The sequence below is a fragment of the Solanum dulcamara genome, chromosome 12, assembly GCF_947179165.1.
Source record: "Solanum dulcamara chromosome 12, daSolDulc1.2, whole genome shotgun sequence".
NCBI classification, from domain to species: Eukaryota; Viridiplantae; Streptophyta; class Magnoliopsida; order Solanales; family Solanaceae; genus Solanum; species Solanum dulcamara.
The window spans coordinates 7,765,485-7,791,497 of NC_077248.1; the positions used below are offsets into that span (position 1 = coordinate 7,765,485).

The 26,013-nt window shown below is 38.8% G+C and overlaps 1 protein-coding gene across 2 annotated transcripts in view; it reads right to left on the reverse strand.

Annotated features, from left to right (window-relative positions):
* Positions 1–10,213, reverse strand: part of LOC129876123 (BTB/POZ domain-containing protein FBL11) — a 51,100-nt gene extending 40,887 nt beyond the window's left edge. For both annotated transcript variants that reach the window (XM_055951451.1, XM_055951449.1), the window contains exons 1-2: positions 9,914–10,213; positions 9,752–9,802 (exon numbers count right to left, since the gene is read on the reverse strand). In XM_055951451.1, the coding sequence (XP_055807426.1) occupies positions 9,752–9,802; positions 9,914–10,095 (233 nt within the window). In that variant the 5' untranslated portion in view covers positions 10,096–10,213. The remainder of the gene's footprint in view (positions 1–9,751; positions 9,803–9,913) is intronic.
* Between the last annotated feature and the right edge of the window lie 15,800 nt (positions 10,214–26,013).

Here is a 26,013-nt window from a genome sequence, read left to right on the forward strand (position 1 = left end):
CGTGAGAATACTTGCAGCAACACATGGGAACTCTTAGACTTCAAGTAGGAAATGGATTTTCTTTGTCATTATCCTAAAAGAAAAAGACTAATATTTACTTTATCAGATATTGAGTTTGTCTTGGACTAGGATACAAGTACTTTTTCAACCCCTCTATAAATAGCAACTCATTTATTGAGTCTTCAATAAATTTTTCTGACGCTATTGTTGAGAAACACCAATATTCATCCGTAAGGTTTTTTTTTGTCTTCTTTTTTTTGCTCTTCTTCATCACTTTTTAGAAAAAACAAAGAAAATCAAGTGTTTTTGTCTCTCTGTGTAATTACCATTCAAGGAAAAGTTGAAAGATACTTTATTTATTGGTAATGCTAACTTACTAAATAGTACATGTTTGCAGTAGCTTTTCCCAAACTTTTCGAAAGATGATAACTTCTGTCAAAGAAAGTTAAGAACTTTTGATTTTTTTTCACATCATCATTCAAGAAAAGGTAGAAAAACACTTTATTGAGCAACTTTTATTTTTTCCAACTTATTAAAAGATAACTTTTGTTTAGTGCTTAAAAGAGAAATCAAGTACCTTTGACTCCTCTTCTTTTTTTGTCTCGTCTTATTTTATCACCATTCAAGGTGAAAATAAAATAATAAACAAACAAATAAATAAGAAAGTACTTTTAGTATGTATATATATATATATTTTCAAATATGAACAACTTTTATTTTGTAAGTAAAATAAAAATTACTTCATATACAACAAAGCTTTATATTATTTGAATCAAACGTGTTTCATTATTTGAGCAAATAATTTTACACTTTCCTTGGCGAAGACTTTACACTGTCTTAGTCAAAGGTATCACATAGTCTAAGCCAAGGACTTTACGCCATCTAAGGCAAAGACTTTACATGATTTGTGGCAAAGACTTTACACCATCTTAGTCAAAGGCATCACGTTGTCTAAGCCAAGGATTTTACACTGTCTAAGGCAAAGACATTACATGATTTGTGGCAAAGACTTTACATCGTCTAAGTCAAAGGTATCATATAGTCCAAGCCAAAGACTTTACACCGTCTAAGGCAAAGATTTTACATGATTTGAGCCAAAGGTATCACGTTGTCTAATCCAAAGACTTAACACCGTCTAAAGCAAAGATTTTACATCGTCTAGACTATGCATAGTTCGCGATCAGAAAACAATCATTCATTATTGAGATTCATAATCATGATTATTTAATTAATAAGTTTAGTGCTAATAAAACACTTCTTTTTTGTGCAGTTTGAATCATGGTTTACTTCATAGATTTGATGTCCCCTTCTTTCGAGTCGCGATAACTTGTAAAATCAGATCATAAGGACAGTGAGGTGGAGACCAAATTGCTTGTAGGTACGCCATTAGCTAGCCAGTATGCTGCTCTGTGACCATCTTTGAGGGACCTTCCTGGTTTAGATGATTGTACCCACATCTTGGGAGGACGGCTATTATATTCAAGAGTCCAATCATCTAAACCAGGAAGGTCCCCCAAAGATGGTCACAGAGCAGCATACTGGCTAGCTAATGGCGTACCTACAAGCAATTTGGTCTCCACCTCACTGTCCTTATGATCTGATATTACAAGTTATCGCAACTCGGAAGAAGGGGACATCAAATCTATGAAGTAAACCATGATTCAAACTGCACAAAAAAGAAGTGTTTTATTAGCACTCAACTTATTAATTAAATAATCATGATTATGAATCTCAATAATGAATGATTGTTTTCTTTGAGCGCGAACTATGCATAGTCTAGACGATGTAAAATCTTTGTCGATTAGGTAAAGTCTTTCCTCTAGACGGTATAAAGTCTTTAGGTGTAAAGTCTTTGACTTGGACTATGTGATGCCTTTGACTTAGACGGTGTAAAGTCTTTGCCTTAGACAGTGTAAAGTCTTTGGCTTGGACTATATGATGCTTTTGACTCTGAGGGTGTAAAGTCTTTGCCACAAATCATGTAAAGTCTTTGTCTTAAACTGTGTAAAGTCTTTGGCTCAAGCTATGCGGCACCTTCGGGTCAGATGGTGTAAAGTCTTTGCCAAGGATAATGTAAAATTATTGGCTCAAATAATGCAACACCTTTGATTCAAATAATATAAAGTTTCGTTGTATATGAAGTAATTTTTTTTCACTTGCAAAATAAAAGTTGCTCATATTTGAAAATATACGTACTAAAAGTAACTTCTTATTTATTTGTTTGTTTATTATTTTATTTTCAAACAAGAAAAAAAAGAGTCAAAGGTACTTGATTTCTCTTTTAAGCACAAAACAAAAGTTGTCATCTTTTAATAAGTTGGGAAAAAAAGAGGCTATGCTAAGTTGTACTATTAAATAAAGTATCTTTCTATCTTTTCTTGAATGGTGATGTGAAAAAAAATCAAAAGTTCTTAACTTTTCTTTGACAAAAGTTATCACCTTTTGAAAAGTTTGGAAAAGCTACTGCAAATATGTATTATTTAATAAGGTAGCATTACCAATAAATAAAGTATCTTTCAACTTTTCCTTGAATGGTAATTACACAAAGACACAAAAGCACTTGATTTTCTTTAGTTTTTTTAAAATGTGATGAAGAAGAGGAAGAAAAATACTTACGAATGAATATTGGTGTTTCTCAGTAGTTGCGTCAGAAAAATTCATTGAAGACTCAATAAATGAGTTGCTATTTATAGAGGGGGTACTATTATCCTAGTCCAAGACAAACACAATATCTGATAAAGTAAATATTAGTCTTTTTCTTTTGGGATAATGACAAAGGAAATCATTTTCCTACTTAAAGTCTAAGAGTTCCCATGTGTTGTTGCAAGTATTCTCACGTACTACATACATTGCTAAAATAATAATAATTTAGCATTCTTTTTAAACTAATGGTCAAATAAATAAATAATATAATTGTCATATAAGGGACATGGAGGCCACATAGATGTAATAGGCCAAACATTTAACTCCAAGGCCCAAGATATAAGGATTCTTCCTTATTTAAGAAGAGTGAAAATTCTAGCAATGTTTTATACTTATGTAGCCCAAATGTGACATACCATTGAAGCCTTAAATTAAAAGAGTTATCTCCAGCAGCTTGCATAATTTACGCAATCACAAATAAATAATGGGGATAATTTCTGTAGAAATTCCAAATTTTGTCGAGAATTTAAGTTTGACGTTTGATGATACTTCAAGGCTTATTATCGATTACAACAAGTCCACACTTCTACAAGCTTTGAAGTAAGGGGCATTTGTAAGCATTAAAATTATATTGGATTTAAATCCGTAAATTGTTTTTTTGAACTATATTAAATTCAAAAAAATAGTCCAAATAATGTGGTAATCCAAGTCAAATAAATAAGCTATTAAAATCACACCATGTGTCAAAGTTATGTGGCAATCCAAGTCAAATTTAATGAGCCACTAAAATCATACTACTTGTCAAAGTTATATGACAATCCAAGTCAAATTAAAAGAGCCACTAGAATCATGTCATGTGCTAAAGTTATGTGGCAATCCAAGTCAAATTAAATAAGCCACTAAAATCATGTCACGTGTCGAAATTATGTGGCAATCCAAGTCAAATTAAATAAGCCACTAAAATAATGTCACGTGTATATGTGATATGTTCTGACCAATCAAATTAGAGCTTTTCACCAGAGGAATCTGATTGGTCACTGACCAATCAAATCATACAAGTATACCACTCCCTACAACTGTAAATAGGGGCCCTCATTATTCTCAGAAGGAGGGAGTTTGGAGAACAAGAAGCAAGAAGAGAGCTTGTGGATCAAAGCCTGCAAATTCTCTACAAGCTACAAAGTTCGAGCAATCAAGTTCAAGTTCAAGATCAAGAATGAAGGCAAAAATCAAGACGTTCAAGATCAAGTTACTTGTTCATATTTATTATTTGTCACAACCATACAAGTATTCGTGACGAATAATTTTTTTTAATACAAGGATAACTTTATATTCACACCAAACAATTCATCATCCAAAAAATGATGAATTGGAAACTTACATCACCCAGGAGGGTATTTTTACAAGTTTCCTATAAAACCAACTAATTCATCTATCTCCCCTACCAATTTCTATTTACACCAAAAAAACAAAAGGCTTACACAATTCATTCTAATCTTCTGTAAGTTACTGTTTTGACCATCAAAACACCTTGAGTTCCTTTCTTTCCATAAGGTCCACCATATACTTGCTGGGATAGTTCTCCACCAGTACTCCTTTCTTCCTCTGTTTCCAATACCTTCCCAGTTGCTTATAAGTTCCAATGTTGTTTTAGGCTTCACCCAATTAACTCCTAGCAGACACCAAATCATGTTCCATAAACTCATAGCTACCTTACAGTGCATGAACAAATGAGCATTTACCTGTGCATCCTGCTCACACAAGGCACATCTTGAGCATATCTGACAGCCCCTTTTCTGGAGAGCCTCATGTCTTACGCAAGCCTTTTTGCATACCAACCAAGTAAAGCAAGCTACCTTAGGAGGGCACTTGGTCTTCCATACTAGCTTCCAAGGCCATATGTCTAGCATTGTCTGTAGTGTGTTGAGTTCCCTGTAGCAAGACTTCACTGTAAACACTCCCTTGCTGTGTAGTTTCCATCTAGGTTTGTCAGGCCTCATTAATAAAGTAGGGTGTGAGTTAAGTACTTCCAGTAAACTTGCCACTTCCCCAATTTCCCAATCATTCAGTGCTCTTCTAAATATTAGATCCCATCCTTGTTGGCTCCAAACTTGGGATACTCTGGCATTCCTCTGTAGACTTACAGTGTAAAGGTGTGGGAAGTAGTATCTGAGACTATTTTCTCCAATCCACACCTCCTTCCAGAAATCAGTTTTTAAACCATTTCCAACAGTGATTGAGACGTTATTGTTGAAATTGGGGACTTCTTATGGTTTTCTAGACGCTACACCCAAAAGTACCCACGACCTCCTCAGTTGTCCATTAAGTGAGTAAACCATACTTCCCTTCTATAAATCTTCTCCACAGAGCCCCTTCTTCTGAGCAGAATCTCTAGAGCCATTTTTGCAATAGTGCAGTGTCTGTTTGTTGAGGTTCTTCAGACTGAGACCCCCCTGCTGATTACTGAGGGTTAGCACATCCCACTTCACGAGATTATAACCTCTCTTTTCCTTGTTTCCTTGCCATAAAAAGGATCTCCTTGCCCTGTTGAGTTTCTTTTCAATGTTTTTTGGTATAGGAAAGAGACTCATCATGTACGTTGGAAATCCATCAAGTCTGACTTGGTAAGAGTCAATATGCCGCCTAGTGAAAGGTATTGACTTTTCCACCTAGACAGTTTCTTGTCGCACCTTTCCAACACCCCACTCCACACCTCTAATTCTTTATTTTTAGCTCCTAGTGGCAATCCCAAGTATTTAGTTGGTAGAGATTTCATTTGACAACCCAAAACTTCAGCCAGTTCATTCAAGTTTCCAACCTGGTTGATAGGGAAGATGTGGCTTTTTAGCCAGTTCACATGGAGGCCTGAAATTCCCTCAAAAATTGTCAGGACGTCTCTCAGGTGCCTGATCTGACATGGTTCTGCTTCACAAAAAATGAGGACATCATCTGCATAAAACAAATGAGAGATTTCTAGTTCATCCTCTCTTCCTATCTGAGCACTGAAGCCTTTCACCCATCTATTTGCATTTGCTATCCTGAACATGTGATTGAGACCCTTCCATAGCTAACAAGAATAGGAAGGGTGACATGGGGTCCCCTTGCCTAAGGCCCTTTGAGATTGAAAGAAACCTGATGTGTTTCCATTAACGATGATGGAGAATTTCACGCTAGAAACACAAAATATGATCCATTTTAGCCACTTGTTCCCAAATCCATGTCTATTAGAATTTTGAGGAGAAAATTCCAATTGACATGATCATATGCCTTTTCAACGTCCAATTTACAAAGGATCCCTAGTTTCTTCTGTTTAACCCTTGAATCTACCAGTTCATTAGCCAACAGTGAAGCATCAATTATTTGTCTCCCTTTCAAGAAAGCCATTTGGCATTCATCTACTAATTTCCCTATGACTGTTTTGAGCCTTTCAGTTACGAGTTTAGAGATGATTTTGTAGACTCCCCCAATCAGACTATTGGTCTGAAATCCTTTGGCTCTGCAGCCCCAGGTTTCTTTGGAATCAGTGCTATAAATGTTGCATTGAAAGATTTTTCAAAGATCCCCCTTTGGTGGAAATTTTTAATAGTCTGCATCAGGTCCTCCTTCAAGATGTCCCAGCATGCCTTGAAAAAATTTATGGTAAAACCATCGGGTCCGGGGACTTTGCCTCCATCACACTGTTTAATTGCTTGCAGTACCTCTATATCTGTAAAAGGTCTCTGAAGCCATTCATTCTCTTCTATGGAGACTGTAGGACAACCTGTCAAGTTGAAAGAAGGTCTCCATGACTCAGATTCTGTGTATAGATTGGAGTAGAAAACTATCATTGCTTTCTTGATTTCTTTAGGTTCATGTACTTCCTCCCCCCTTACCACCAACCTGTCAATTGTATTGCACCTTCTGTGTGCTGTTGCTATTTTCTGAAAAAATCTTGTATTCCTGTCCCCTCCCTTTAGCCAGAGAGCTCTAGATTTTTACTTCCATTTCTCTTCTTCATGTTTGGCCAGTACTTCGAGTTCCACAAGTATTGTTGCCCTAACCATCATCTCATCTTGGGATAATTCTCTATCCTCCTGAGATCTATCCAAGTCAGACATTTCTTCAAGTAAGCTATTTTTTCTGCTGGCCATTTCAGAGAATTTTCTTCTACTCCATTCTTTCAATATTTGTTTCAGCATTTTTAACTTGGTGTGAAGTTTATAGTCTGGACATCCTTCAACCATGAAGCCATTCCACCAATCCTGCACCAGCTCATTAAATCCCTCAACCTTGAGCCACCAGTTTTCAAATTTAAAGTAAGACTTCCTTTGTTCCCAGTCACCACACTCCAAGATGATAGGGCTATGGTCAGATGTTACTCTGGGTAGAACCCTTTGCCTGATGTTGTTGAAACTTTCCTCCCATTCCATAGGGTAGAGAAATCTGTCTAACCTTGCACTGCTCTGGGGATTAAGTCCCCTGGTCCAGGTATATTTACCCCCTATTAGGATAGGGTCATGGAGTTCTAGTTCTTCAATCCATTTAGAGAAATCATTCATGACATTATAGATTCTGGAGCACCCCCTTCTTTCCACAATATGTCTCACTATATTAAAGTCTCCCCCTGTAACCCATGGCCCTTCACTCAACCCCCTCATTCCAGCTATTTCCTCCCAACAATCAAGCTTCTCCTTTCTGGTGTGAGGGGCATAGACACCAGTAAAGGTCCAGCAGAAAGAGTCATGGAGAGCTTCAAATTTATAAATGATAGAGAAGTTGCCTTCCTCCACTTTGGTACCCTCCACACCCTGCTGTCCCACATTAAAAGAATACCCCCTTTGCTACCATCTGCTTCAATAAAACCACACTTCATTTATCTGCATTGTTGAGTGAGATGCCACTCCTTCTACTCCCTTACTTACCTTAGTTTCCTGCAAGCATATTACATCAGCCTTCCACTTTTGTAAACAAGTCTTAACCAGGTTTTTTGTTGACCAATTGTTAAGACCCCTCACATTCCATGTTAAAATCTTAGCTTCATTTAAAGGTTAAACATAGGTTCTTCCCTCTGCTCCTCGCCCCTTCCACCTCCTTGTTAAGACTTGATTGTAGGTTTTTAAGTTCATTCTTCCCTATGCCGTCTTCCTCTCATCAATTCTCATGAGAAGGTCCAGAGTTTCGCTTTCAAATCCCTCGAATGCTACCCCATAAATATTACTTAATTCCAAAATATGAGAATTCACCCAGCTTGGAGCCTCTGTCTCAGTCACCTCGAGTTCTGTGAGAGTCTGCATGTCAACAGGTTCTGGTTGATGTACCTGTTGTATTTGCAATTCTGCTTCTCTTGTCACAGATTGGTCGGTGGTTTTAGACATGTTTTCCCGCTCTGTTTCTTCCAGCGTATTAGTGTCCTTGTCATTGCGGTCCTTTGACTTCGATTTCATGTTTGTAGTCTCCTCTACAGCAGTTTCCTCTTCACTTCTCTCCTTCGTCTCCATGTACGAGGTGAGCTCCCAAGATTTCAGCGTTGTTATGAAATTTTCAGCTAGGAATTTGATGTCTTTAAGCCCTTTTAAGGAGGTCACGTACTGGTCACGTGTGTTCTTACTGATTGAATGCTTAGGGCCTTCCATGACCTTTGCATTAAGGCCCAATAATCTTTTGGGATCCAGTTGACAAAGCCCACTATCACTGGCCCAGCTTTCGGCTCCACTAGACTCTGCTACATCATGTGGTTTCGTGACGAATAACTCAAATCCAAGTCTGAAGACGGAGATTCAAGATCAATTTATTCAAGCGTTTGAATCTAAATCAAATTCAAGTTCAACATATTCCATTTTATTTGAAGAATCAGAGAATTATCATAGAGACTGTAACACACACTACATTTTGAAATCATATATTACATTTTGTTATTCCAATTTTCCGATCTTGATTATTTATTTTTCTCGGCTCAAAAATTTGTTGTTTAAAAATTTTTAGCACGCCCAGTGGAACAATCTCTACCTCCCATCTCTTTACATCGATCATCAAATTTTAAGAACACTAAAATGGCATCTTGGTCATTGTTTTGGTTGGTAGAAACTTGGTCTCTTTGACAAGTCATAAGCAAGAAATGGGTACTAGATCAAGTGTAGAAGTTGCATATAGAGCTATGGTCCTAATGTTAAATGAGCTTTTGCAGTTGAAACAGTTACTTGAAGAGTTGGAGTTTAGAAGAATTTTAATTTGTCACAATCAAAACGCGATAACATGGCATCTAACCAGTGTTCTTTCAGGGACAAAATATATGGAGATTGATTATCACTTTATCTGCGAGAGTACACAATTCGCACTCATCTCCAATATTTACGAATGAATTCTGAACCCAGCAGTGGCCGAGCAAGAATTATACAATAGAATTCAAAAAAAAAAATGCCAAACCTACAATTTGAACTTATTACCTAAAACAATTTTTGAACTCCCTCTGCCACTAATCTAGAAAATTTCCCTCTATCAAGGAGAATCAATAGTATATTTCTAACAAAGTTATTTTTACCCTATACAGGCTAGCTCCGCAACTGACCCCAAGGATCACATTTATGTGTAGCAAGTCTGGGGTCCAAGTTATGTACATTCTAACTTGAGGGGGAAGTTACAATATTGAACAGTTTCATGTTATCATGCCTTGTAGCATTCCATAGAAAACTAAGCTCATATTTTGTATTTAATAATAACAATTAGAAATAACTATCATATCATAGCTTGCCGAAGAACTTATATAGCTGTTCTTGAATGTTATTAACTTATTATTCACTTAGTACCAGACAAATCTGCTCTTCCATACTCTTCTTCTTCTTCGAAATTAGATAACAAAAAATTTAACAAGGTACCAGTCTCCAATCTGCCAGAGCATGTTGCTGCAGGGTAGCTTACTAGCTTTAACTGTTGTAATTTGCACCAGCAAGATATAAGAAAAGAATAGCATTCTAGATTTGTTACTCATAAACTCTTCACTAAGAAACAAGGAGCAAAACCAGTATTTCGTGTTCAGAGTAAAACAAATTTGTACGACTATACTCACAACTCATTCTGTACATAGAACTTCAGTAAAAAAATCGAAGAAAAAAAGAAGAAGAAAGAAGTATACCTGAAGCTTCCGCTCAATAGTCCGAGAAAGTATGAAGAATGCTGAATGAGCCTGTACTTCAAAAAATCAAGTGCAACGAAAAAAAAAAGCAAAAATTAAACACTTTTTTTTATAGATGTTGAAGGTAAAACGGAGAGAAATAAACAAAAAAAGATGATTTGCCTTTGCCGATTAGCTTTGATTTTAATGATTGGGCGATGGGCAAGTGATGTTAAGTCCCATTGACCGACTTCAGCTGTTGAAATGGCAATCTCTTCGTGATCTCCGTCTAGTCTGGACCCGTCGGAGTCGATACAGTTGAGAATTACTGTCTCTCCGTCGGCAGTATCGACGTTGGACGCCATTACTGGATGTTTCTGGTAACGGATTCAGGTAGTTCAGTCTTGAGAGTGAAGGAATGAAGAGAATTGGACCCAAATGCAAATTGCTTGCTGCTGCTCCTTTTTGTGTTATTTTCTCAAATAAAACAATGGTCCCTTACGTTTGGTGACGGGTTCAAAATACCCTTTTGTATGTTTTGAACATTTTTAGTTTTTTAAAATTTATCAAACATTAATATTTTTTTTTTCATTAAATATTTAATATGTTATAAAATATACTAACTTAACAAATTAATAAGAAGGAGAGATAGTAAGAGAAAGAGAGAGTTGAGAGAATTTTGTGTGTTTTTGTATTGCAGATGCGGCGTCTTTTTATAGGCAAATTTTGAAGGAAAAAAAACGACGAGCTACAGTACAAAACGCGTGAGCTACAGTGAAAATACTATTCACTACAGTGAAAGTGGATCCCATGAACATCCACTTTTTGACTTCTTTTACAACACTTCCCCTTGGATGTTTATGTACAAAAAAAAAATTCTAGTAAAAGAACAAATATCCTCAACACCTATAGATATTGTGCCTCGTTAAAATCTTACTAGAAAAAATTCAGTGGGGGGAAAATTCTAGTGAAGGAAAAAGAGTACACACATATGATAATGCGTCTTGAGTGTTGCCTCATTAAAAACCTTACAAGAAAAAACCAGTGGGACAAAGCATTAGTTAAGAAAAAAGAGTATAATGCGTATTTTACTTTCCCTGATGAAAACTTCATTTGATAATTTGGAGACGACTCATTCCAATCTTATACCTTAGCTTCTCAAAAGTTGATATTGGTAATACCTTTATGAATAAATCTGCAAGATTATCACTCGAACGAACTTGTTGTACATCAATATCAACATTCTTTTGGAGATCACGTGGGAAGAATAATTTTGGTGAAATATGTTTCTTTTTGTCTCCTTTTATGAAGCCACATTTCAATTGAGTTGTGCACGCACCATTGTCTTCGAATATAACTGTGGGTACTTTGACATCATTTTTCAGGCTGCATCTTTCTTTGATGAGTTGTATCATCGACCTCAACCACACACATTCTCTATTTGCTTCATGAATTGTTATTATTTCAGCATGATTTGAAAAAGTAGCAACAATAGACTGTTTTGTAGATCGTCATGATATAGCAGTTCTTCCGTATATAAATAGATAATTTGTCTAAGATTGAGCTTTATGTGGGTCATATAAATAACCTGTAACCGTATAACCAATAAGGTATGTACAACCTTTGTTAGTATAAAATAAACTCATAGCAATAGTACGCTTTAGGTATCGCAAAATATGTTTGATATCATTCCAATGTCATCGTGTTGGGGATGAACTATATATTGCCAGCAAATTAACATAAAATGTTATATCAGGTCTGATTGTGTTAGAAAGATAAATAAGTGCACCAATAGCACTGAGAAATGATACTTCAGGACCAAGAAGTTTTTCATTCTCTTTTGGAGGTCGAAATGGATCTTTATCCACTTCTAGTGATCGAACAACCATTGGAGTATTTAATGAATGTGCTTTGTCTATGTAAAATCATTTTAAGATTTTTTCAGTGTTGCCATATTGGTGAACAAAGACCCCATCTGCTAAATATTCAATTTGCAGACCTAGACAGAGTTTTGTTGTTCCAAGGTCTTCATCTCAAATTCTTTCTTCAGATATTCAATTGTCTTATGGACCTTTTCAGGGGTTCCAATAAGATTTATGTCATTAATATAAATGGTGAGTATAACAAACTCTAATTCCGTTTTCTTAATAAAAACACATGGACAAATGACATCATTTATATAACCTTCATTTATCAAGTACTCACTAAGGCGATTATACCACATACGCCTTGATTATTTCAGACCATATAATGATCTTTGTAATTTCATTGAATACATCTCCCGAGACTTAGTACATGTTTCAGGCAATTTTAATCCTTCTGGATTTTTCTGTAAATTTCATTATCAAGTGAACCATAAAGGTAAGTTGTAACTACATTCATTAGATGTATTTCAAGATTTTTATGTTCAGCTAAACTGATAAGATATTAAAATGTTATTACATCCATAAAAGGTGAATATGTTTCTTCATAGTTGACCCCAATTTTTTGAGAGAATCTTTGTGCAAAACAAGGCATGCCTTGTATCTTACAATTTTATTTCTCTCATTTTGTTTTCGCACAAAAACCCATTTATAGCCAACTAGTTTTACACCTTCAGGAGTTTGAACTACAGGTCCAAAAACCTCACATTTAGCAAGTGAGTCTAATTCTGATTGAATTGCCTTTTGCCATTCTAGTCAATCACTTCTACGTCGACAATCTTCGACGGATTTAGGCTCATGACTTTCACTATCTTGCATGAGGTTAATTGCAACATTATATGCAAAAATGTTATCCATCGTAATTTTTGATCGATTTAAATTTATCTCATTACTGGTAGAACTTATTGAAAGTTCTTCATTCACTTGAGTCTCGAGTTCACTGATTTCTTCAGGAATATCGGAATTACTTAAATCTTGACCTTCTTCAGGAGGTTCTTTTGTAGTATCATCTTTATTATTTCTCACACTTCTCTTTTTAGGATTTTTATCCTTTGAACCCAATGGTCTACTATGATTCAGGCATGTTTGGGATTCGGAAGCTATGATACTAGTAGATGGTCCTTTTGGAACATCAATTCGGATATGCACATTCACTGTAGGGATATATGACTTATTTATCCATTTTAAATCAGTAAATGCCTCTGCCATTTGATTTGCTATTTTTTGTAAGTGGATGATTTTCTGGACCTCCAGGTCACATGTGCGGGTACATGGATCAAAATGAGATAGTGATGAAATTTTCCACGCAATATTTCTTTCGGGTTTATTTTTCTCTCCCCCTAATTATGAGAAAGTTGTTTCATCAAACCGACAATGTGCAAATCGAGCAATAAATAAGTCTCCTGTCAACAGTTCAAGTTAGCGAATTATGGAAGGTGAGTCAAATCCAACATATATGCCCAACCTTCGTTGAGGGCTCATCTTTGTACGTTGTGGTGGTGTTACATGCATGTATATCGCACAACCAAAAATTTGTAGATGGGCTATATTTATATCATGACCAAATACTAATTGTGACAGAGGGTATTTATTATAATTTGTCGGTTTGAGGCGTACAAGTGTTGCTGCATGTAAGATAGCACAACCCCAAACTGTAATCGACAATTTTGTTTTCATAAGTAAAGGTCTTGCTATCAATTGTAGACGCTTAATAAATGACTATGCAAGGCCATTTTGCATATAAACATGAGCAACATGATGTTCAATTTATATCCCAATTGATAAGCAATAATCATCAAAAACTTGGGATGTAAATTCTCCAGCATTATTAAGGCAAATAGTCTTAATTGGATAATCTGGGAGTCACGCTCTTAATTTTATTATTTGTGCTAATAAATTCGCAAATGCTAGGTTGCGAGATGATAAGAGACACACATAAGACCATTTTGATGATGCATCTATTAGGATCATAAAATATCTAAATAATACACTAGGTGGATGAATAAGTCCACATATATCCTCATGTATACGCTTTAAAAATCCAGGAGATTCGATGCCAACCTTCAGAATTGATGGTCTAGCAATTAATTTGCCTTGATAACAAGCAACACATGAAAATTCATCATTCATAAGAATCTTCGGGTTCTTTAACGGATGTCCAATTAAATTTTCAAGAATTCGTCCCATCATTATTGATCCAGGATGACCTATTCGATCATGCCATAACACATATGTATTTAGATCAGTAAACTTCTGATTTACGATCAAATGTGCTTTAATTACACTAATTTCTGCATAATATAGGCCAAACGACAAAGTTGATAATTTTTTCAAAATATATTTCTGGCCTGAGACACTCTTGGTTATACCAAGGTATTCAATATTCATTTTATTTAGTGTCTCAATATTTTTTTTACCCCCCATTTTGGAGGATTTATAGTGTTTCCACACTTCCTCTCCAGTGTGACTCGAACCCAAGACCTATCGGTCGTGGGTGGAGGTGCTTAACCAACTGAGCAATCCTCACTTGTCCAGTGTCTCAATATGATATCCATTTCTGTGGATATCTTTAAAAATTAACAAGTTTTTTGGATATTTAGAAGAAACAGTACATCTTCTATAACAATCTTTGTCCCCTTAGGCAGAAATATAGTAATTCTTCTAGAGCCTTCAATAATTTTTGAATTATCAAAAATTATAGTAACATTTACTTTTCTTCTAAGAAAGTAGGAAAAATATAGTAACAAGACCATAACTTCGTGCCCCCGCCTCTTGCGTCTTTTTCGGCCAAATCTTGATTTCATATTTCTCGTCTTTAAAAATGGCATGAGTCGTTCCACTATCATTATACAAATATCCTCGGGATTGATTATTGATCCAAACATAATTTAAGGCATATCTATATTTTTCTTCAAAAAGAAATAAGGCAAATATTATAATTAAAACATGGATCATTATACAAATTTTATTGTAACACCCCTCAAAATTTTTCCTAAGATCCGGGCCTTTTTTGTACACGTGTGGGGCCCATCGTATTTATTTCGAAGTACGTGTTTGAGTTAAGATGAGTCCCTGAGGAGTTTAAGAGCGTTGGAGGTGAGGTGGGGTCATTGAGGACCCCTAGGACCGAGCTAAGTCCAAAGGATCCGTCGTGGCTAAGTTTAAGACGAGTTCACGTAAGGGTCGACTTTCAATGACCCTATTGTTTGAAAGACGTCAATCCGGGTGGCCCATGACCTATCAAATTAAAGGTCGTCGAGTCTTCTTTCCAACGCCACCAAGAACGTAGATTTTGGAGTTCGGGGCCAAAAGATATGACGATCCGAAGACGAACTAGCACGACAGGGATTTCACTTTGGCTTGGGTTACCACTGCTGGAGAAATGGCCCTGGCGCCGTAAGGGCGCGACGCGCCACTATCGCGCCAGGAACATGCCTCAGTAGTTTGGTCCCTGGCGCGACGCGCCACTAAAAGTTGTGCAGGTTTCAGGCGTAATCGGCCTTGGCGCTGTAAGGGCGCGACGCGCCACTATCGCGCCAAGGGCGTTTTAGCCTATTTTCAGAACATTTTGAGGAGGGGTAATTTGGGAACTTACCCAATTATATATATGTAGCCCTTGGCCTTTTGGGAACTCATTTGGCAGCCCTCAGTCTCTCTCTAAAAAGCCCTAAGAGCTTCTCTCCCTTCTCTCTACTCTTCTTCTCCATTTCCAACAAAGGAGTCCAAGAAGCTTCAAGATTAGAGTCCTCCATTAAAGAGCCGACCTCAAGGTTTTCTTCAAGTCTTCACTAAGGTATGTAAGGCTAACCAAAACATGGGTTGAGTCCACCCATGTGCCCTATTCTTGTTTTGAGGTTAGATATCCATGAAAATGGAGTTTCTTGGTATGGTACATGTTTGAATGAGTATTGTTCCCATCTTATCTAATTATTGATGTGTTAATGTTGTTGAGCTAAGAGGTTCCTAAAATGAGCCCTTATGTGAGTATGAGACGATGAGGAATTGAGTTGTTAAATATGTTTTGTTGGTCTTGTTAATTATATAGATTCTATAAAGTATACTATTTTCTTAAAAAGGTTGCCCATTATAAGAATGTCGGTTTGAAGTCTTGGAGATGTGATGAGTCACAAAGATTTTTCTCAAATAGATGGAGGTAATGATTGATTTTATATCTAGATGATGTTATATGTGCATTTAAAGCTTCCTTGAAGATATGATTGAGATTGAGCATTGAGATTGATATTTGATTGTGATAGCATTGATGAGTCGACAAGGTTGTAATGAGACTTGTTGATATGAGTTGATTGAGTTGAGTTGAAGGAGTTTTATGAGCATTGAGTCTTGGGAGGAGTATCGAGCACCGAATTGGGCAAGAGTATAGTCCATACTCGCACCCAATACCTGTGTTGCCAAATGTAGGGGGGATTGAACTGTTAAAGTCGGATGCTTCCCCGAGAGCTTTTGTCCTGACATTATAGGACCGGGTTGGATTGGATCCATGAGTGTTCGTCGTTCATGCCCTGGCAAGGTATGAACGGGCGTGGCAACGACGTCGTTTCGTTGTACCTTCACTGGCTCATAAGTGTTGATTGTCGGTTAAGAGAAACTCCCAAGTAAGTTTTGATAGCACTCTGAGTCAGATTGAGTTGAATTGTATATGATTGGTCCAGTCTAAATCATACTCTTGTTTAGACTTAGGACATTTGATTGAATTGTCATTCCTTTTGAGTTGAGCTCCCGAGTTGGTTGAATTATTCTTCCTTGATATTCGTTGTATTCGGCCATTTTACATACTCGTACATTCCATGTACTGACGCCATTTGGCCTGCATCGTTTTATGATACAGAGACAGGTACTAGAGATCATCAACCGGCGCTCCATTGAAGATCCACTTACACTTTCAGCCAGTCGGTGAGTCCTCCTAAATCCCGGAGGATATTGGGCCTTCCTGTATAGTTTTGATTGTCTTTTATTTATTTAGATTGTCGGTAGCCATGGGCTTGTCATTGGCACCTTTTAGACTTGAATAGAGGCTTCATAGACTGAGATGTGAGGAGGTCGAGCGGTCATCCTGAGGATTCCTATTTTGATTATCGTCTTGATTGTAAATGTCTGGCCTTCGGCCCTTATGATATGAGAAGTCTTTCTTAAATTGAGTTTTCTGCTGATAGAATGTGCTTGAATGAATGAGTGATTGTAAAAAGTGGTTCGCTCGGAGGTCAGAGATGGCCTTCGGGTGCCGGTTACGTCTAGGGTACCCTCCCGGGGCGTGATAAACATGGTATCAGAGCCCAGAGTTCAAGTATCCTAGGGAGTCTATGAAGCCGTGTCTAGTAGAGTCTTGCTTATGGGTGTGTTGTGCACCACACTTATGAGCAGGAGGCTATAGGACATTAGGAATTGTTTCACTTCTTTCATACTCTAAATTCGTGCGATGGAGTTGAACTCCATGAAACTTCCTTTCTAATTCGTGCGTTCATACGTTACAGATAATGCCTCCTAAACGTACCGCTAGCCAGAGGATTATTGATAATGCAGGGATGCCACAGTCAGAGGCACGCCCAGCAAGGGCTAGAGGCCGACCCGCGAGATATGCGGAGGCACCTCAAGTGCCATCTACTCCACCCGCACCCACATCAGAAGCTGAATTTCGAGGGGCAATTGCCATGCTCACTCAACTAATGGCCGCCCGAAGCGGCAATCAAAGCTCGACGACTCTCAGCTCTAGTTCCCAGGAGCCATCTGCTGCCGCTAGAATTAGAGACTTTCTGAGGATGAACCCACTGGCATTTACGGGATCTAAGGTTGATGAAGATCCGCAGAATTTCATTGATGAAATGTGGAAGATTCTAAAAGCTATGCACGCTACCGAAATCGAGGGGGTCAAGTTGGTGTCTTATCAACTCAAAGATGTGGCAAACATTTGGTATAACCAATGGGAGCAGAGTAGAGGTGAAGATGCTGAACCTGCTAGATGGGATGAATTCGAGGGGGCTTTTCTTGACCACTTCTTTCCTCGAGAATTGAGGGAAGCGAAGGTGGAGGAATTCGTTAATCTGAAGCAGGAAGGAATTTCGGTTAAGGAGTATGGCCTAAGGTTCATCCAGCTGTCCAGGTATGCTCCAGAAATGATTCCTGATGTGAGGTCGAAGATGAGGAAGTTCGTCTCCGAATTAGGGAGGCATGTGAAGAAGGAATGCAAGGCAGCATTGTTGATCTCATATATGGACCTTTCCAGATTAATGGTGTATGCTCAACAGGTAGAGGAGGAAAAGAGAAAAGACAGAGAAGAGCACCTGAGCAAAAAGGCAAGGTCATCTGGGCATGAGAATGAGCAGAGGCAAAGCAAGGGCAACAGGTCCTTCTTCTAGAAGAGGTTTTCCACCTATGCCTCATCTACCGCCAGCGCACCGATGCCGCAGGACAGGTATGATCGGCAGGGACAAAGTCGCCAGAATTTCAGACACCAGGTTTCTCAATCCCCGGCCAGTGTAAGTCAGGGTTCGAAGGAAAAGCCACCATGCGGCAAGTGTGGTAGGCTCCACTTGGGAGAATGCAGAGCAGGAAAGGGTGGTTGCTATAGATGCGGCCAAATGGGCCATCTTCTGAGGGAGTGTCCAACATGGGGGAACAGGGCCCAGTCCTCTGCCATCGCACCACCAGCTAGAGGAAATCAGAGGGGCGCTACTCCAGGTACGAGTGGAGGTACAAACCGCCTATATGCCATGGGTAGTCGCCAAGATCAGGAGAACTCTCCAAACGTCGTGACGGGTATGATTCGAGTCTCTTCCTTTGATTGTTATGTATTGATGGATCCAGGTGCCACCTTATCTTTTGTAACTCCCTATGTGGCTAGTAAGTTCAATAAAATCCCTGAACGTCTTCTTGAGCCCTTTTGTGTGGCCACTCCTGTCGGTGATTCCGTCTTAGCTAAGAGAGTCTATAGAGATTGCACTGTGTCAATTCATCACAGGGACACCTTGACTGACTTGGTTGAGTTAGACATGGTTGATTTCGACGTGATCCTTGGCATGGACTGGCTTTATGTCTGCTATGCCTCTATTGATTGTAGAACTCAAATTGTCACATTCAGATTCCCGAATGAGGCTGTCATAGAATGGAGGGGTAGTCCTATTGCGCCTAAGGGTAAGTTTATTTCATACCTTAGGGCCAGGAAGCTAATCTCAAAAGGGTGTATCTATCACCTTATCCGAGTGAAAGATAACAGCATTGAGTCTCCATCCCTTGAGTCGGTTCCGATTGTCAATGAGTTTCCGGATGTCTTTCCTGAAGATCTGCCAGGAGTCCCTCCTGATAGGGAGATCGACTTCGGGATTGATGTTCTTTCTGATACACAGCCTATCTCAATTCCCCCATATAGAATGGCTCCGGCCGAGTTGAAGGAGTTGAAGGAGCAGCTGAAGGACTTGTTAGATAAGGGATTCATTAGGCCGAGTATCTCGCCATGGGGTGCTCCGGTCCTATTTGTGCGGAAGAAGGATGGGTTCCTTAGAATGTGTATCGACTACAGGCAGTTGAATAAAGTCACTGTGAAGAACAAATACCCTCTCCCCAGAATAGATGACTTATTCGACAACCTTCAAGGTGCCACTTGTTTCTCAAAGATAGACTTGAGATCCGGCTACCACCAGTTGAAGGTGAGAGAATGCGATGTTCCGAAGACAGCTTTCCGAAATCGTTATGGCCACTTTGAATTTTTGGTCATGTCTTTTGGGTTGACTAATGCTCCCGCCGCTTTTATGGATCTCATGAACCGGGTATTCAAACCGTACCTTGATATGTTTGTGATTGTATTCATAGATGATATTCTGGTTTACTCCAAGAACGAAGAGGAGCACGCCTATCATTTTAGAGTCGTTCTACAAACTTTGAGGGACCAGGTATTGTATGCAAAGTTCTCAAAATGTGAATTTTGGCTTGCATCGGTGGCCTTCTTAGGCCACATTGTATCTGAAGATGGTATTCAGGTGGATGCTCAGAAAATAGAAGCTGTGAAAAATTGGCCTAGACCCACATCCCCAATAGAGATAAGGAGCTTTCTAGGCTTGGCCGGGTACTATCGAAGGTTTGTAGAGGGATTCTCATCCATATCATCACCATTGACTAAGCTGACCCAAAAGAAGGCTAAGTTCCAATGGTCTGATGCTTGTGAGGAGAGTTTCCAGAAATTGAAGACCAAGCTAACCACTGCTCCTGTTCTAACCTTGCCCGATGGAACAGAAGGTTTTGTGATTTATTGTGATGCCTCCAGAATTGGTTTGGGTTGTGTGTTGATGCAAAGGGGGAAGGTGATAGCCTATGCTTCAAGACAGCTTAAGCTCCATGAGACGAATTACCCAACTCATGACCTCGAGCTGGCAGCTGTGGTGTTTGCACTTAAAATCTGGCGTCACTACCTGTATGGAGTGCATATCGATGTATTCACCGATCACAAGAGCTTGCAATACGTCTTTAGCCAACAGGAACTCAACCTTAGGCAAAGGAGATGGCTTGAGCTACTCAAGGACTATGATATGAGCATCCTCTACCATCCAGGTAAAGCTAATGTTGTTGTTGATGCTCTTAGCAGGTTGTCCATGGGTAGCACTAGCCACGTGGAGGAAGGAAAGAGGGAATTGGCGAAGGAGGTACACAGATTAGCCCGATTGGGAGTTCATCTGGAAGAGAATAATGAAGGCGGAGTTACCATTCAGGATGGGTCTACGTCCTCACTTGTGGCAGAGGTGAAGGAGAAGCAAGACCAAGATCCCATCTTTCTCCAATTGAAGGGAGGAGTTCACAAACAAGAGGTAATGGTTTTTACCCAAGGGGGAGATGGTGTGTTACGGTACCAAAATAGATTGTGCGTGCCGGATGTCGATGATGTTCGAGAGAGGATTATGGCCGAAGCGCATAGTTCTAGGTACTCTATTCATCCGGGTTCCACAAAAATGTACCATGACTTGAGGGAGATCTATTGGTGGAGCAGGATGAAGAAGGATATTGCAGAATTCGTTTCCAAATACCCGAATTGTCAACAAGTGAAGGTTGAGCATCAGAGACCATGTGGTCTAGCCCAAAATATAGAAATTCCAGAATGGAAGTGGGAGGTGATCAACATGGACTTTATTACAGGCTTGCCGAAGTCCCGAAAGCAGCATGATTCCATTTGGGTGATTGTGGATAGAATGACGAAATCAGCTCACTTCTTGGCGGTTAAGACTACCGACACCGCAGAAGATTATGCAAAGTTGTATATACAAGAGATCGTCAGATTGCATGGGGTCCCTTTGTCTATTATCTCAGATAGAGGAGCCCAATTCACTTCCCAATTTTGGAAATCCTTTCAGAAGGGATTAGGTTCGAGGGTGAATTTGAGTACAGCATTCCATCCCCAGAAAGATGGCCAAGCAGAGCGCACAATTCAGACATTGGAAGATATGCTGAGAGCGTGTGTGCTTGACTTCAAGGGAAATTAGGACGATCACTTGCCTCTCATAGAGTTTTCATATAACAATAGCTACCATGCAAGCATTCAAATGGCTCCTTATGAAGCCTTGTATGGGAGGAGGTGTAGATCGCCCATTGGGTGGTTTGAAGTTGGTGAAGCCGAATTGATTGGGCCTGACCTCGTTCATCAAGCCATGGAGAAGGTAAGAGTTATCCGAGAGAGGCTAAAGACAGCCCAAAGTCGCCAAAAGTCTTACACCGATGTGAGGAGGAGAGACTTAGAGTTTGAAGTGGATGATTGTGTGTATTTGAAAGTGTCACCCATGAAGGGGGTCATGAGGTTTGGAAAGAAGGGTAAACTTAGTCCTCGATACATTGGCCCGTACCAAATTTTGAGGCGGATCGGGAGTGTCGCCTATGAGCTGGACCTACCCTCAGAGCTAGCTTCTATTCATTCGGTGTTCCACGTTTCAATGTTGAAAAAGTGCTTGGGCGATCCCTCATTGGTAGTCCCTATTGGGAACGTTGGAATTAAGGATAGCTTATCCTATGAGGAGGTCCCAGTCCAAATTCTTGATCGCCAAATCCGTAAATTGAGGAACAAAGAAGTCGCCTCAGTCAAGGTTCTATGGAGGAATCAATTTGTTGAGGAAGCCACGTGGGAAGCGGAGGAAGCCATGAAATCTAAATATCCACGTTTATTCGTGCCTACCGAGGAGAATATTGAAGGTAATGACCATTCCCTTGACTCGAATTCATTTGTACCTTTTTGAGTTTTGATTGGTATTTGATCGAGAATTTGATTGATTGAATGACTGAATTTTGATTGTGATTTGTACCCCGAGTCTATTCTTGGTTGCTCATCATTCGAGGACGAATGGTTCCAAGGGGGAGATAATGTAACACCCCTCAAAATTTTTCCTAAGATCCGGGCCTTTTTTGTACACGTGTGGGGCCCATCGTATTTATTTCGAAGTACGTGTTTGAGTTAAGATGAGTCCCTGAGGAGTTTAAGAGCGTTGGAGGTGAGGTGGGGTCATTGAGGACCCCTAGGACCGAGCTAAGTCCAAAGGATCCATCGTGGCTAAGTTTAGGACGAGTTCACGTAAGGGTCGACTTTCAATGACCCTATTGTTTGAAAGACGTCAATTCGGGTGGCCCATGACCTATCAAATTAAAGGTCGTCGAGTCTTCTTTCCAACGCCACCAAGAACGTAGATTTTGGAGTTCGGGGCCAAAAGATATGACAATCCGAAGACGAACTAGCACGACAGGGATTTCACTTTGGCTTGGGTTACCACTGCTGGAGAAATGGCCCTGGCGCCGTAAGGGCGCGACGCGCCACTATCGCGCCAGGAACATGCCTCAGTAGTTTGGTCCCTGGCGCGACGCGCCACTAAAAGTTGTGCAGGTTTCAGGCGTAATCGGCCTTGGCGCTGTAAGGGCGCGACGCGCCACTATCGCGCCAAGGGCGTTTTAGCCTATTTTCAGAACATTTTGAGGAGGGGTAATTTGGGAACTTACCCAATTATATATATGTAGCCCTTGGCCTTTTGGGAACTCATTTGGCAGCCCTCACTCTCTCTCTAAAAAGCCCTAAGAGCTTCTCTCCCTTCTCTCTACTCTTCTTCTCCATTTCCAACAAAGGAGTCCAAGAAGCTTCAAGATTAGAGTCCTCCATTAAAGAGCCGACCTCAAGGTTTTCTTCAAGTCTTCACTAAGGTATGTAAGGCTAACCAAAACATGGGTTGAGTCCACCCATGTGCCCTATTCTTGTTTTGAGGTTAGATATCCATGAAAATGGAGTTTCTTGGTATGGTACATGTTTGAATGAGTATTGTTCCCATCTTATCTAATTATTGATGTGTTAATGTTGTTGAGCTAAGAAGTTCCTAAAATGAGCCCTTATGTGAGTATGAGACGATGAGGAATTGAGTTGTTAAATATGTTTTGTTGGTCTTGTTAATTATATAGATTCTATAAAGTATACTATTTTCTTAAAAATGTTGCCCATTATAAGAATGTCGGTTTGAAGTCTTGGAGATGTGATGAGTCACAAAGATTTTTCTCAAATAGATGGAGGTAATGATTGATTTTATATCTAGATGATGTTATATGTGCATTTAAAGCTTCCTTGAAGATATGATTGAGATTGAGCATTGAGATTGATATTTGATTGTGATAGCGTTGATGAGTCGACAAGGTTGTAATGAGACTTGTTGATATGAGTTGATTGAGTTGAGTTGAAGGAGTTTTATGAGCATTGAGTCTTGGGAGGAGTATCGAGCACCGAATTGGGCAAGAGTATAGTCCATACTCGCACCCAATACCTGTGTTGCCAAATGTAGGGGGGATTGAACCGTTAAAGTCGGATGCTTCCCCGAGAGCTTTTGTCCTGACATTATAGGACCGGGTTGGATTGGATCCATGAGTGTTCGTCGTTCATGCCCTGGCAAGGTATGAACGGGCGTGGCAACGACGTCGTTTCGTTGTACCTTCACTGGCTCATAAGTGTTGGTTGTCGGTTAAGAGAAACTCCCAAGTAAGTTTTGATAGCACTCTGAGTCAGATTGAGTTGAATTGTATATGATTGGTCTAGTCTAAATCATACTCTTGTTTAGACTTAGGACATTTGATTGAATTGTCATTCCTTTTGAGTTGAGCTCCCGAGTTGGTTGAATTATTCTTCCTTGATGTTCGTTGTATTCGGCCATTTTACATACTCGTACATTCCATGTACTGACGCCATTTGGCCTGCATCGTTTTATGATGCAGAGACAGGTACTAGAGATCATCAACCGGCGCTCCGTTGAAGATCCACTTACACTTTCAGCCAGTCGGTGAGTCCTCCTAAATCCCGGAGGATATTGGGCCTTCCTGTACAGTTTTGATTGTCTTTTCTTTATTTAGATTGTCGGTAGCCATGGGCTTGTCATTGACACCTTTTAGACTTGAATAGAGGCTTCATAGACTGAGATGTGAGGAGGTCGAGCTGTCATCCTGAGGATTCCTATTTTGATTATCGTCTTGATTGTAAATGTCTGGCCTTCGGCCCTTATGATATGAGAAGTCTTTCTTAAATTGAGTTTTCTGCTGATAGAATGTGCTTGAATGAATGAGTGATTGTAACAAGTGGTTCGCTCGGAGGTCAGAGATGGCCTTCGGGTGCCGGTTACGTCTAGGGTACCCTCCCGGGGCGTGACATTTATTTATTGATATGAATTAGAAAAACATAAATATATTATTTAATACAAACAAACGAAAAGAAAATTATTTAAATATTATCAAGGTTATCAATATTCATATTTTCTTCTGGAAAATTGAAGAAATCAGCTATATCTAGATGCATATGCTCAATATTATCTTCAGAGATAAATTTTGTCTCTAATTATTTTTTGTTCTCTTTAAGGATGCTTGATATAGCTGAACCAGACGTTTCGATGATCGGCAGGTTCGTGACCAGTGCCCTATACCTTCACATTTATGACATATACTTTCTGAATTTTTCTTTGGTATAACTTCTTACTTTTCACTCTTTTTTTATATTGTTGATCATTTCTCGATGCCAAACGAGCATCATGATTATAATTTCTTATTCGACCACAATCATGACTGGGGCCATAACCTCTTTCTCGTTGGTTATAGTTTGTCTGATTCACTTCAGGAAATGACAAAGAACCAACACACCGACTATCATTATTTTTTCATTAACAGTTCGTTATGGCGTTCAGCAATAATAAGGTGAGAAAGTAATTCAGAATATTTTTTAAAATAATTTTCGCTATATTGCTGTTGCAGGAGCATATTTGCAGGTGGAAATGTGGAGTATATTTTTTCAAGTTTGTCTTGCTCAGTGATTTCTTCTCCGCATAAATTTAACTGTGCTATAATTCTAAACAAGGCAGAATTATATTCAGCTATATTTTTAAAATTCATTAATCCCAAATTGAGCCAATCATGACGTGCTTGTGGAAGGATGACCAACTTCAGGTGGTCATATCTTTCTTTTAGATTCTTTCATAGTTTAAGGGGGTCTTTTAATGTGAGGTACTGTAATTTTAACGTGTTATAAAATAAACTAACTTAACAAATTAATAAGAAGGAGAGATAGTAAGAGAAAGAGAGAGAGTTGAGAGAATTTCTGTGTGTTTTGTATTGCAAATGTGGTGCCTTTTTATAGGCAAATTTTGAAGGAAAAAAATGATGAGCTACAGTGAAAATACTATTCACTACAGTGAAAGTAGGTCCCATGGACATCCACTTTTTAACTTCTTTTACAATATTCTCCCTTGGATGTTCATGTACAGAAGAAAAATTCTAGTGAAAGAACAAATATTTTGAACACTCATAGATGTTGTGCCTCGTTAAAACCTTACTAAGAAACACCAGTGGGGGAAAAAGATTAAGTGGAAACTCACATTTTGACTTCTTTTACAACATAATAAACTTTGTCGGTTATATTTGATGAAAACGGTGAAAAGACAGATTAAGTGGAAACTCAAATTTGAATGGAACTTCTTAGTGTTTTTGACTTAAAATTTTCTTTTCACAATTTACATCAAATCTAACTGGTGGTATTTGTTAAATATTTCATGTAGATTAAAAATGTTCACTTTTAACAAACTTAAAGAATTAAGTTATTCAGAGCATACATCATAAACTATTTTTATACCTCCTTCCAAATATAAGGAATCATTTTTGAAAATAATAATTATAATATGTTGATACAAAACAGAAACCTTAAACTTACACTTACACCTTAAGCATACCTTAAGGATGTACCAAAAAAATAAATAAACATAGTGTAGAGATGGATGTGTAGGCATATTAGGAGTCATAGGATTAGGAATGAGGATATCCGGGACAAGGTGGGAATGTCCTTCATTGTGGACAAGATGAGAGAAGTAAGAC